Below are 14,581 nucleotides of genomic sequence, written 5' to 3'. Positions count from 1 at the left end.
CGACATAGTGCGGCTAATTAGGACTGGTGAGTTGTGACTGCCAAGCTAGTTAGGGTACTCACAAGTGAGACAAGATCACGAGTTCTTGCGTATAGTAAGCTTCGGGTGCTAGAGTAAGTGATGACACAATACCTACGAAGGCCTAACAATACACAAGCATAAAAGTGATGCAAAACTTGATACTAAGTAAAAAGCTTTTGGATTTTCATAAATCATTTACTCCCTGCATAAAGAGCTTTGTTTTGGATTTACATTGTTTTTCATTGTTTCACATAATCTAGAGGTGATAAAAAGAAAAACTGGGTCGGGCCGAGCCTTAACATCATATCTCGTGGCCAAACTCACAAAAAGTACCGAACTTGCCAAACTAAAGCGGACTTTTTCGGGTTGGGTTTGAGTTTTTAATTAAAAATGTGTTTTTAAGCTTGTCCAAACCCACCCTATTTTCGGCTTGGATCGAGCCGATGTTGATCAGCTCTTACATAATCGTGATAATGGAATCTAATGCTTGAACTAGAAAAGACATAGTTGTATAAAACATTGGAAAGAGGTGGATTCTATCACTTAGACTACATAAGCAGCCAAAGCAGGCAATTAGCTGAACAGTAAATCACAACGAACACAGTCTCAAATCCCAAACCACCACTACCCGTCCAAAAATAAAATAATTTATATTCCAATATGCAAATTAACAATGGAGCAATTATAAATTGCGTGTTCACAACTTACCATTTTCCTTAACACCCAATCAAAGAATCCAATCCTAATGTCACTATCCTTAATCCCTATCTTATAGGAGTAAATCACTAATCTCCTTAACAAAGCATTAAGAATTTATCAAAACAATAAACTTCCTAAGTCCTAACTACCTTCTCTCCCAAATTCACTCAATTCTACCACTCTTCTTCTACTACATCTATAAAATCACCCAAAAAAAAAAAAGTCATCATAAAAAAAATAAAATAAAAATTGAAGCTTTCATCAATGGCGACCGTTTCAGCTTGGCCAAACAATCCAAACCCTAAGCCTAATTCTCCATCTTCTTCCCCATCTTCATTCCTCCCAGTTGATCCAAGCCTCCCACCACCACCTTCATCGCCGGCGACTTCCATGTCGGAGCAATCTGATCACCTTTACTTCGATTCCAATCCCGAAGAATCTGATTCTCTCTCTCCTCCTTCTACTCTTCCCCCAATTCGAACTTCTCTATCGGAAAACCCTAACCCTAATCCCAATTCCCCAAATTCGCTTTCATCTTCTCAGCCTCTTGCTCTTCTTCATGTTTCGTTTAATCAAGATTATGGGTGTTTTTCATCTGGGACTGATCGAGGGTTTCGAATCTATAATTGTGATCCTTTTAGGGAAATTTTTCGAAGGGATTTTGATCGAGGTGGGGGTATTGGGAAGGTGGAAATGTTGTATCGATGTAATATTCTTGCTTTAGTTGGTGGAGGACCTGACCCTCAGTACCCTGTTAATAAGGTTATGATTTGGGATGATCATCAAAGCAGGTGTATTGGGGAATTGTCGTTTCGGTCGGAAGTTCGCGGTGTTCGGCTTCGTCGTGATCGAATTGTGGTTGTTTTGGAGCAGAAGGTGTTTGTTTATAATTTTGCTGATTTGAAGTTATTGCATCAGATTGAGACTAGTGCTAATCCAAAGGGGCTGTGTGAGGTTTCGCAATCGGCAGGGAAGTTGGTGTTAGTCTGTCCTGGATTGAGGAAGGGGCAAATTCGGGTTGAGCATTATGCTTCTAGAAAGACTAAGTTTATTATGGCTCATGATTCTAGGATTGCTTGCTTTTCCTTAACTCAAGATGGAGGTCTTTTGGCTACCGCGAGCTCGAAGGGGACGCTTGTGAGGATCTTTAATACTTTTGATGGTACATTGCTGCAGGAGGTAACTTTTAATTCGAGTTTTGTTTTTCGCTTGAGAAATAATTTATATTTGATTTGATTCAAATGACATTGCTTTTTGGTCTTTCTTTCTTATAGATAAATATATGTATTCATGTGTTTCATAGCTAATTTGTTTCAGAAGTATACAGCTATACACAGTTACAGAATTTTGAGATATCAAGTATGCCTGTGTCTTGTGATGCCGGATAGTGATATTTATTGTTTGTAATCGCGAGATTGTATGGAACTTTTGATGATGATAGGGCTATAAACATTATGAGATTGTGTTTAGTTGATGCCTGACATCTCTTATGAAGTTGCTTCATTTGTTGAGAGTCTAGGTTGAAGAGAGTGGAATTGTAGTGTAGTTGAAAGCCAAAGAGGCAGAATGCAAATTTTAGGTGCCTAGGTGAAGAAATTTCTTTTTATCTTTCACATTGTGGGGGTAAAGTGATAGCTGGCATGTTTGTAGTTGATAAAAATGGGTAACAGTTAACTAGTGAATGCCTTAATGGTCACTTGAGCGTCGCAAGCTTTATGTTGTGTTTGGTTTGCTGTCGGCTTGAGAAACGGTAAATAGCTTGAAGAATGCAACAATGGTTATTATAGCTCATCAAGGACGTCATTGATTTTAATCACGAATTATGTGATCACTACAAATTTTAGAGGTAATTTAAATGCAAACAAATAAATGCATAAGTTATTGGGAGCTGCAACCACTGAAACTTGGTTGCCACAGTTGTCAGCATCTGATAACCACATATGCAGCAATATATGAGTATCTGTAGCATATTCTTTGCGTCCACTAAACTATCGGACGAAGAACTTGAAGTATTATTCATTACCACTAGTTATGTTTGTTTGTAAATAATCTATATTGAAGGAAGATTATCTGATTAAAACCCAAATGGCACTGACAATATAAAGCTGATCTTAAACAGCAAATCATTTTAAAACTGGGCTATGAAGGATTTTGCTTTGCTTTCACTTGGTTCCCACACTATGGCATAATGTTGATCATGATTTATCAATTGATTGTAAAGCATCTTTTGCACTGGAGATCCACACAACAAGTTGAGCAATGTGGGATGAGGGACTGGTTTTAGACCAGCACTCTCTTAATTGGCATAGTGGTCAATTGTTAATATTTTGGGGCAAAACCTTAGCTGCTAATGGTGTTAGCAGTCTTACCTATAAACAGTGCAAAAATATGCCATTTAATTTCATATTTGCCACTGATAAACAATTAATGTTAATCAAGGAGATAAACTAGTATTTTCTCACTATAGGAGCACCTGTGATTCCTATCATTGAAAAAAAATTGCTTTAATAGGAACCAGCATTGAGAAAAGCATTCTTCTCATAATCATTACTTTGGGATTGGTTTAGCATCTGTTTTACTATGTCACTGTACTCCCTCCCTCCCCCCCACCCCCCTGATTCTTAAATATTTTGTTTGTGTTTTATAGCATGTGAACTTATTTATTTGTGCAATAAGATTGGAAATCTGTGGTTTCACACTGCTTCAAATATCATTTAGGCTTCATTGTGAACTAATGGCATTAGGCTATTAGTAAGTTGATGATTGTATGTACAACGTGCTTAACAATGTTTATATATACTTGGTTTTTGTATTACGGTGGACTGCTTCTACTTTTCTCTTTTTTGCTGATTATAATTAATGTTGATGTGGGTTGTATACTTGTATTGCATGATTACTTTAATGTACTAAGGCTCCATACATTTGAACCTGCTTAACTCTGTCTATTGCAGCCCCTATTTGATTTTTAATATTTTGTAGCTTTCATTAATGAGTTTTTTTTCTCAATGGCATACAAGATTGCCAATGAATCTTACATATCAGATTTATTGGGTACTGTAGGTAAGAAGAGGTGCAGATAGAGCAGAGATATACAGCTTGGCCTTCTCTACCACTGCTCAGTGGTTAGCTGTTTCAAGCGACAAGGGTACTGTTCATGTCTTCAGCTTGAAGGTTAATTCTGGTTCCCCAGGCACTGAAAATCCAAATCCTGCTCCTGAAAGCAATGCTGCTGGTGCACCTGCTGGCTCATCTCTTTCTTTTATTAAAGGTCAGTCAGTCACTGCTTGCAATTTATATCATTACCTATGTCTCCTGTTCTGTGTTAAATATCAGCATCTTGTATAATTTTCCCAGAGTTGTCTAAATCACACCCGACCCGACCCAATCGGACCCGATCCGTAACCAACCCGAAAAATATCCGATTTAGATTTGGACTTGCGTGGACACAATAATTTAGCATAAATCAACTTTAAAAATTGACCTGACTCGACCCAACGTCATCAAACCTGATCCGATCATTCGAATTGATACCTCTAAATTTTCCTCTGTGATTCAATGTCACTTAGATTTACAAGTACGGAAAGTTTTTTATTTTATTTTATTTATTTATTTCACAAAATGGATTTTCAGTGGCGAAAATCAAATACTTCGTATCAGACAAGTATTTCTCATTGCTTATTGACTTTATTTCTTAAGTTGATTATTAGAATTACATGTAGCGAAAGAGGGATTTTCTTGTACTAAGGGGTTTGTTCATCTGTTAAATGTAACATGTCCTACTGTTCTTTTAGTGAGCTCAATGAGTTACATAGCCTAACGAAGGATATTGGAAACATGGACACAGTTGTCTGTATGATAGGCGTGTCGCGTACCTAACAAAAATAAACCTAACTAGACCACTACTATGTAGACGGGCAAGCAAGGGTTAGATCCCAAGAGACTATGGTTCAACTAATTAAATAGACTCAAATAACTAGTAAGCAAGTAACCATATCAAATAATCTATCTATCTATAATTATACTAAAACAGAGTACACTCAACCTAAAATTGACACATGGCCCTCTTACAATGAATTTTTTCCCGCCTAATTACATAATGCTACTTATGGTAATTCGCAGTATATATTAATATGCAATCTAAAGGAATCATTTTAGTTACTAATAATCACTAATCGATCTCCTTAAATTGACAATAAAGACTATCTTATATAACTAAATGTGGTAGTGTACTTCCTCCGTTTTTTAATACTTGCAACACTTCCCTAAAATGGAAATGTCACAATACTTGCAACACACTATAAATGGAAAGTTTTTTTGGAAAAAGTTGTACTATTTCTTTTTTTTAAAAGCACACTTTTCTTAAATTGTATTACAAAAAACCACTCACCTCATTTTAAATTGTATTACATCATATGAACCCCACTTTTCTTAAATAGCATGAAAAAGTGTGTATTGCAACCATTAAAAAGCGGAGGAAGTATATATAGTAAAAATATTTTATATCATATAAAATGGTATCATAGAATTTAGTTAACAAAATAAGGCATTTAATTGAGCTGTATATAAATTATAAAGATTCCAAATAGTGATCTTATTAAATTAGTAAATAATGTATATGCTATCATATATAACTAAATGTAAATGAGTATTATTGTGTGATCAATTTGCCAACTTTTGATTTTAGTAAATTTTTACAGAGTATTCATTATTTGATTCGTCTAATATATATATATATATATATTTTTTTTTTTTCCCAATTTTAGATTTGAATTTAACAGTAATAATATTCATGAAATTAATACATATGCATGCCAAAATGGTACTTCGAAATGCTAATGTAAAAGATTCATCTATATGAGGTAGAATATATGAGTCTTAATATATAGTTAGATTAATTAGTCCTACATAATAATAAACAAAAGTTCCATTAATTTTAAGATTAATTTTTTTTTTTTAAAAAAAAAAAAATCAAATGATAAATAGAAGTATTATTATACAATCACTCATATTTATAGTGTAGCTTATGACATAGAATACAAAATAAAGATAAATTATCTTAAATAAATGATGAATACAATATATATACTAGCTACTAGCTAGGATATACACTTGTATACTTCTTTCTGCCAACTTAGGTTGTTATATTTTTATTTTTTTTTAATAAAAATGAAGATTCAAATGATAAATAGAACCACTATATGATCATTAAAATTATATTATAGCTTTTGACATACATTAATGGCTAGCTTTTTTTTTGACACTAAACGGCTAGCTAATTGAGGTAAGGTGAAATATTCAATTGCAGCCGAAATGTATTTATAATAATATACTTTAATCTATAATACTGAAAATATTACGATTATTAAATCACTATATAACATTTCAATATAATTGTCAAAGATCACAAGATAATGTAATAAAGAATAATAAACAAAAAATATAAATTGGAAGGATATAAGAGAATATTTAGGATAATAGATGAATTTGTTAATATGATTTCCCTGATTTTAAAATATCTTATACAATATATATGATTAAAATAGTGTAGTATTTCCTCATATGATCATATCCATATTATACACTTCGTATCATTCTATATTTGTGAGTGTAGCCTCTATGTCTACAAGTTTACCCTCTAATTCTACTTATCCAAATATAATATCCAATTACAAAAAAACCAAACTGAGCTACTCACTATAATGCAAATGCAAAGCCACATAAAAATCATCACCCACAATCAAGGGTGTAAATAAATATAGAAATCTTACATTTGAAAAAATAAATGTTTGAATTACCGGTAATAATGAAAATCATGTGATGGATTTAATCCAGAATTTAGTGGCCGGTTATGCATTTCTTTGACCACAATATTTGTGATAATGGTGATTTTCTTGCTACTTCCGTATGCATGATAGAATTGAGGAAGATAAATTTACTTATGTGGTTCTCATAATTCCGGTGGAAGCTAACTATGTTTTTGCTAAAGGTTTTCCTTTGTCTTTAGATCTAGGATTTAAAATTATCTTAGGGGTAACATAAGTACCTGATTCAAAATTTTGTGCTTACATTATGGGACAAAAAGAGAGTTTTATTATGTTGATTAAACCAACAGTAACATAAGGGTAATATTAGGGTTGACAATGAGTTGGATTTGGGTCGGGTCTAGAGTCGGATTTTTGGAGGTGGATCCATATCTGACCCAGATCCGCCTCTGGGTTTAAATAAATCAGTCCCATACCTAGATATACTGGGTTTAGCGGGTCTTAGGTCTAATACGGTCCAAAAGAATGGATCTAATTAAGGGTAATATTAGGGATGACAATGGGTCGGGTCGGGTCGGGTCGGGTCTGAGAAAACCCAGAGTCGGATTTTTGGAGGTGGATCCATATCTGACCCAGCGATCCCTGGGTCTAAATAAATCAGTCTGGGTTTAGCGGGTCTTAGGTCTAAAACGGGTCCAAAATGGATCTAATTATGACTTTTTAATCAGTTAATTATTCTTTTTATATATTATAACTATCCTATTACTTGTGTGACTATACATATAGATATATTTAATAATCTTGTTGCATAGTGTATATCAAAATAAACTTTATATAAAAAAAAGATAACATTAAAAAAATATACTACTAACACATACGACAATCAACTTGATGAGAGTAGGAGCTATTAGGAGTCGTTTGACTTGGAGCCCTTTGAGAAGTGGCGGCTATAGTTTAGAGTTAGGTTCTTCAGGTTTTTCTTTCATCTGATTTTTTAGATTAGATAACTTATGATTTATGTAATTTTTTATATTAGAAAAAAATATGTACAGATCTGAGTCGGGTATTAGGTCTAAACTTTTCAGACCCAGACCCATATCTCTTTGATTCATATCCTACCCAAATTCATTTCGAACCCATACCCTAAAATTTGGGTTGGGTCTAATCGGGTATAGGTCGGATCCTAGACCCATTGCCATCCCTAGGTAATATATGAGATAGATGAATGGGCATGACTTGCATGAGTCATTCTTATCTCAAAGGTAAAGTATGTTAAGGCAATAAACCCTTTTATATCTCTAAATTTTAATTTCAACATTGAATTAAAATTATGATACACAATACCATTATACACATTATTGTAAACGAGTAATCAAATAATGTAAAAAATATCATTATTATGCATTAAGCTAACTTTGGTTTCAATCTTGTGAGATTTAATATTTGAACTATTAAAACCGTGCAATTGCACGGGTACTATACTAGTTGAGAATTAATAACTAAATATCAAGAACGACGATTAAACTAAATAATATGATAAATCAAATACTAAATACATCCAAGATCAAGCATTACCATGAATATAATCAGTGCAATAATAATTCTACCACCAATATATAAATCAGTTAAAAAGAGGAGAAGTAATCCCTAGATAATACCAAAGGTCTCACTCGAGTTATCAATGGCTTCTCCAATCACAATCATACCTATTCTCATGGAATCATGTAAATTAGAGACGTTAAGCTCATTACTCTAACATCCTAATCATTCATTCAACTATTCTCATGATGAGTTTCAAACCCTTAATTAATCTATTCAATTCCGTTAAAATCCAACTCTCGTTGCGATTATAACAAAGGAATAATAACAATACTAATTATCACTAATCTAGTATTGACATAAGCATAATCAATTAAGCATGTCAATTGGGATTATTATTGGAGAATTTAAAGATTTAATTCATGCATCAATCATATTCGGATTCCTTAAGATCCGGATTTAAGAGACTACTCACACATATAAACGGAAGCAAAAACAATATTCAATGAAGAAAACATGATTAATAAGTAAATAAAAGTAAAGGAAGAAGAAAAGATGAATACCAATTACTTGAATGAAGAAAAGTACAAATTGTTGATGAACAAAGATAAAAAACTTGAAAGTGCAAATTAATCTAGATCTAGAGAGAATATTAGGGTTCTAATGAAAGTTTTTAAAGCTGGAAAATAATAACTAAGTTACTTAATCGGGGTTTACAAGAGGTATTTATATTCCTTGAAATAATAAATCTCGACAAAGTAGGAAAAATAGGTCGCCGACACATTGCCCGGGCAGCTAGGGCAATGCTGCCCGGTCGGGCGCGCATAGCATTCTCACATCTTACGCCTCTTCTAAAGTCTTCAAGGATCGTACTTCGTGTGCCCGGGCAATGTTGCCGGTCGGGCGCGCAAGACACTCCACGATTGCTGACGTTTAAAGCTTATAACAACACAAATCCTCATCACCCTGGCTGTCAGGGCAATGCTGCCTTGCTAAGGCGATGGGAGAAGGATACTTCGTAGTAATACTTTGCTAATCTCTTCTCCTTTCGTCGCCCTGGCTGCCAGGGTGGACATGGGATACTACTCCTTCACCGTAACGAACTCTTGTGACCATCCAAATTAGTCTCATTCATCCTGAAATACATCAAAAACAACGAAACTACCCATAAAAGCATAATATGATTACAACCAAACCAAACCAAGCTAAAATAAGCTAGGAACAACTAATCTAGACTCGAAAACTACCTAAATGGACTCTAAAAACACGCACAATATACGACTTGTCAATACTTTGTTTACAAACATTTACCCAATCCTATGTCGTCCCTGGCCCTTGTGTCTTCCTCTTAATTACTTTCCATTCACATTCCCTCTATTGCAAAGAATTGTGCCCCATAGCTTAATAAGGATTTTGGATAGTATAGAATATAATAAACAATTTGTTTTAACTTATTAACTTTTTAGGATATCTGTGTAAATTTTTTTATAGGTGGCTGTTACTTGCATTGAATAACTTATTAACTTTTTACCCCCCCCCCTCTTTTCATTTGTAAATTTTTCTTCTGTGTGTTTCCTGACGCAAGAATATCCACTTGTTCAATTACATCTGTTCTTTAATTAAAATGCTTAAAACCAACTATTTGGTTAGAAAAAAATTGTGGTATAATATTGTTCTTTGTTTCTTTAGGGCATCAATTTCATGGACAAAACAGCCTTGGCTGTGCAAACTTTTTATTGCCTTAAAATTGTTTTAAGGCCTCTGTACCAATCAAGCTGATGGTGCTGATACTTGCATTGAATCTGATTTTGTTGGCTGTGCTGCTCCTGTGTTCTCTTGATTTAAATCTGGTGTGCAGTGATGATAATATATATATTATATATATTTTTTTTAATCTTGGAAGATTTAGAATATTGCACATTTGGTGTTCATATGAAATTAGGTTGATACTCATAGATAATGCTAGATAGTACTTGTAAGTGCATTGTTCTTGCTAGTTTGGAGAATCAAGCTAAGGCTGATATATCATTGATTTCTAAGTAATTTATAAGGCTGATAGTTCTCATTTTCTTGACTTTTTGGTATTGAGTACGTTAGAGGAGTTTAAAAATAGCTACTTTTGTCATTCCTTTTGTCAATAGCTTAACCCGTTAAGCTGTTACTGTACTTGGCTTTATGTAGCCTCTTTTTTTTTTTTGCTGTCAGTTACTGTCTTGTGACCATAGATTGATGGAAGTGTAACTTGGTTTTTGGAAAATGTATTACTAATAATATTATATTTGTTTCTATTACCTGCTGGCCTGAGTTATTTTCGTTGTGCAGGAGTATTGCCTAGGTATTTCAATTCAGAATGGTCAGTTGCTCAATTTCGTTTAGTTGAAGGGAATCAGTATATCGTTGCATTTGGGCATCAGAAGAATACAGTGGTAATTCTTGGCATGGATGGCAGGTCAGTAACCAAATAGATAGCACATCTAGGGTTTTTATTATTTCTTTTGATGGTATAAAGTATATACAGCTCTTTAAATTTCATGTTATGCTTAGAATTTATATTGTCGAGTGTTGCTGAGTTCATCATAATTAGACATTTCTACTACTGCAATGCTGATGATGCTGTGGATGTTGGTTTATTTCCCTCCTCCCCTAATGGGAACTAAGATTTCAGCTGAAAGCCATTATATTGCAGCCCTTGGCTGTAACAGGGACCACTTTTTTTTATCAAGTCCTTTCCATTTTTTAGCTTTTGAAGGGTGCACACTGAGCTACTGCGGTGCTAGAGAGCCCGGAGGCTGCAGCATAAAAGATCCATAATTTTTAATGCTGATTTTTTCAACTTCAGAAGTACCCCTGTTTTTTTTTTCATTTTTTTGAGTATGAGCAATCAAAATTACTACTATCATACAAGATTTAATTGTGTACCTTGTGTTTCAACATGCTGTTACACCCCTAGTATAGTGGGTGGCCAAGATTAATTAATTCATAAAAGCGAAATGTTGTAAATAACCCACTGCGGCCCAAGCTTGGCCTTGGCCATGGCCAATATGCCTAGGTTTTTTTTATCTGTTTTGCAACTCTGCCTTTCCACATTGCTGACTTCCTACCTGCCTGGATTTTTCCTGGTGATTGGGCAAAGCTACAATACAGCTTTTGCCATCTTGATTAAATGCTCAGCTTGGATATATTGGCCCTGGTGGTTGTATAGAACTGTTTTTTTTCTTCCGTATGAGTTTAAACATGGAAAATTTTCTATCTCCTTGTGCTTCCAACACTATTGACCCTCCAAAGCACTATGGGTCATAATTTAAACCCACACTGACATGAAAACCAACCAAGAAGTCTTCTTTTGGTTCAAATATCCACTGATCTTCGCAATGGAAGTCTGAATTTTTAAGTAAGCCCTGTGGAGGTGCCTGCACAACTGAAGTGGAGAATATACATCTGTAATTAAAATTCAATGTACCGTCAATCCCAGGATCAACATATGTTATAAAGTCACTTGCATTCTTGCATATATTTCAGTTATAAAATATGTTACTGGTGGTATACCTCAGCAGTTAGCATACCTTTTTCAATCATTGAATGTTTCATTGACCATTGTTAATCTACCTGTATTTTGAGTGTCAAATTCTCAAAGTTATTGTTGAGATTCGATATGTTTTTTTTTTTTTTTTTTTTTTGGGTAAATTCATGATACAAGAATCCAGTAGCAAGACTCCCAATTCCAATCATCATCTTGGGACATCTTATTCTTAAACTTTCTCCTCTTCAGACTTGTGACATGTCTATCAATATTGAATTCACCCGTTTCTGCGTTGTAGCATTCAAACCTTGCAAATCCCTCTCCTTCGTTTCTAGTTGCCTTTTTGTTTCTCTTTTGAAAAGATTTTATGGTGCCTTTTTTTTCTTCCTCCCCTTCAATTGAATACTAGAGAACTTTTTTGTGAGCATGTTTTGTGCATAAGGTAATTTTTATTATTGTATTATGGGCAATACAAGTTTTGTGACGACTGACAGTTTTGTTCGTAATGCAGCTTCTACCGTTGCAAATTTGATCCTGCAAAGGGTGGAGAGATGACCCAACTGGAATATAACAACTTTCTGAAGCCAGAGGAACCCTTCTAACAGAAGCACAGGAAATAAAAAGAATGTAGCATTTCTAGCATTCCCACTCCCCTTCAATGTATATTTTTATAATTTTTGTTTAACCATTTCGGTTACCTCTGTATCTATTAAGCTTTCAGAGGTATGCACTGCGCATGTTTATGTTGTAAATATTGGCTTTTTACTTATATGGATCGCTGTAATTGGATGCTCTTTAACTGATAAGATGTAATATGTGAAGCTGCTTACTTACAGACCCTTCCTCGCACATGTTTTTTTATAATGTTGTTTTAATACTTCCTATATTTAAGGGCATGTTCACTTCAGCTTAATTTCAGTTTAGTTCAGTTCAGCTCCAATCAATTCAGTTCAGTTTAGCTCCTAATTTCCTTCTCTCATAAAATATTCAGTTCAGCTTCAATCAATTCAGTTCAGTTCAGCTTCAATCAATTCAGTTCAGTTCAGCTTAGTTCAGTAAATATGAACAGACCCTAAGTTTACTTGTAATGTTTCAACTTTACACTATTTACCCACTATGCTGATTATCTTTAATGTTTTACATTTATCTAAAAATAGTTACGTGAGATCTAGCTAGAATCGCCTTAAATATACTGTTCAAATATAAACTTTTTACCTTATTTAAAGTTTTGATGGTTGAAATTATGATTAGTAAGTGTGAAAACTGAATACGATAGCAAAATAACATTACTACTACGTCGGTGGCCTGGTGGGTTTATACAGAAACTGATCATTACAGTGTTTAGACCACAAAATCAGCACACCTCTATTACCATTTCCTAGGTCAACGCTTAATGTGTAGACTATAGATTCCCTGGGTTTCTTGTGGTTGTTACCCTGTATTTTTTTTGGTCTAATATTGTATGGAGTATTATTCCTAATTTATTTTTATTGAACTTTATTTATTTTTAATTAAATTTTATTAAATTCTATATTTTTTAATTTCGTATATAATTCTCACTGAATTTAGCTTATTTTTACATAACAATTTGTGAAATGGGGAGTAATATTTTGTTAGATTTGAACCTATTTAGACTAATTTTACTCAACCAATCACATATTTGTAGGACAAAAATATAATTTTGATGTTGCTACATGTGAACGGCAAAGCTGTAAGTAGAGCATAATTATCTAATTATTTGCATTGCTTAAGATACTTGCAGCTCATTGTCAGTTTCAGAGTTGGGCTCAGAATCTGATCATCTTGTTTGGGGGACCACTTATACTGTACCAATTGCTAACCATGGAATTCAATCTCATTTAGAGCTATACATAAAATAACATATTCTTCAATTCATTATAATTTTCAAAAACTATTTTATCAAATCATCTATTCAATAATGTATGGTTTGTCTGAACACAAAGTGTATATACTAGTTAGCTTTTCAAAGAAAAATGTATGCAAAATGTAGGCCTTTAGCCTAATACTTTATCTATTATACATTTATACGCATAATCAATCCAGAATTATAAGTTAATTCAGGTGTATCGAATGTAATCGGTACAAATATTGTGTTTATTACTCCTCTCAAAATGAGAAGAATGTAATTAGTGTCGAGGGTATGATATACGTATATAAGTACTCATATTTCACTAAATTACGATCATGTGAAATATTCGAAAATTAAAACACTCACCCTTAACGGATTATGTTAGTAGTATACTTTACAAACCCCATAACTAAAATTATTTAGAACTAATAATTTTCCCTTAATTTGATCATCAAACCTAAAGAGTCTTTCCAGTTATGTACCTGCTCCAATAGATTCCTTATAACCTAATTAACATCAACAAGCAAGAGATGTAATGCAAATATTCTCCAAATTTTCTTGTAGAATAAGAATAATTCAAGTATATAATATTCTACTCATATTTATATTTTAAAAATGTAGTTTTCTATAGACTCCAACTACTGCATTTCTTGAGATGCTCCACCCTGTATTTAATTAATATAATGGCCTAATTAATTAAGTCATAATAACCAAACAAAGTGGCCATTTCTAACGGGTAACATTGACCCAATCATATTGATAAATGTGTAAAAGGATCCTCCATTCTTTTATTCGGATCTAGTACATAATACAGACAGATTTGAAGATTGTTCACTGAAATTTGTGTTCTGACTTGACCTGGTCATACATATGACTCATGCATTTTTAACTATATGAAGAAATTTTCCTCAAAAAAAAAAAAAAAAAAAAAAGAAGAAATATATATATATATATATATATATATATATATATATATATATATATATATATATATATATATATGAAGAAAGTTTTAAAATTTTAATGCCAAGAAAATAAAATTTTAACCAAAAATGTACTTCCTCTATTTCTTTTTAGTTGACACATTTTTTTAGTCACGTTTGCCAATGCACAAATTTAACCCTTAATATCTTTTAAGTATCGATAAGAATAAAATATAAAAAGTTGGTA

At 33.3% G+C, this 14,581-nt stretch overlaps 1 protein-coding gene across 1 annotated transcript; it reads left to right on the top strand.

Moving 5' to 3' along the window:
- Nucleotides 1-797: 797 nt before the first annotated feature.
- LOC145570424 (autophagy-related protein 18a-like) lies at nucleotides 798-12,392 on the top strand. The gene is made up of 4 exons (XM_081629498.1): nucleotides 798-1,899; nucleotides 3,781-3,988; nucleotides 10,344-10,470; nucleotides 12,053-12,392. The coding sequence occupies exons 1-4, from the start codon at nucleotides 985-987 to the stop codon at nucleotides 12,141-12,143; spliced, it is 1,341 nt and encodes a 446-aa protein (XP_081485624.1). The 5' UTR covers nucleotides 798-984; the 3' UTR covers nucleotides 12,144-12,392.
- The last annotated feature ends 2,189 nt before the right edge of the window (nucleotides 12,393-14,581 follow it).

Source organism: Chenopodium album, chromosome 12, assembly GCF_948465745.1.
Source record: "Chenopodium album chromosome 12, dcCheAlbu1.1, whole genome shotgun sequence".
In the NCBI taxonomy this organism is placed as follows: Eukaryota; Viridiplantae; Streptophyta; class Magnoliopsida; order Caryophyllales; family Amaranthaceae; genus Chenopodium; species Chenopodium album.
The sequence above is the reverse complement of the archived record's forward strand: the minus strand, read 5'-3'. Positions and strand labels throughout refer to the sequence as shown.

What these genes read in the sequence shown, in the direction of transcription:
- LOC145570424 (XM_081629498.1), top strand. Translation starts at nt 985, where the DNA reads ATGGCGACCGTTTCAGCTTGGCCAAACAATCCAAACCCTAAGCCTAAT. An exon ending in ATGGTACATTGCTGCAGGAG is followed by an intron (nt 1,900 to 3,780) that starts GTAACTTTTAAT and finishes TGGGTACTGTAG; the next exon opens with GTAAGAAGAGGTGCAGATAG. An exon ending in ATTCTTGGCATGGATGGCAG is followed by an intron (nt 10,471 to 12,052) that starts GTCAGTAACCAA and finishes TTCGTAATGCAG; the next exon opens with CTTCTACCGTTGCAAATTTG.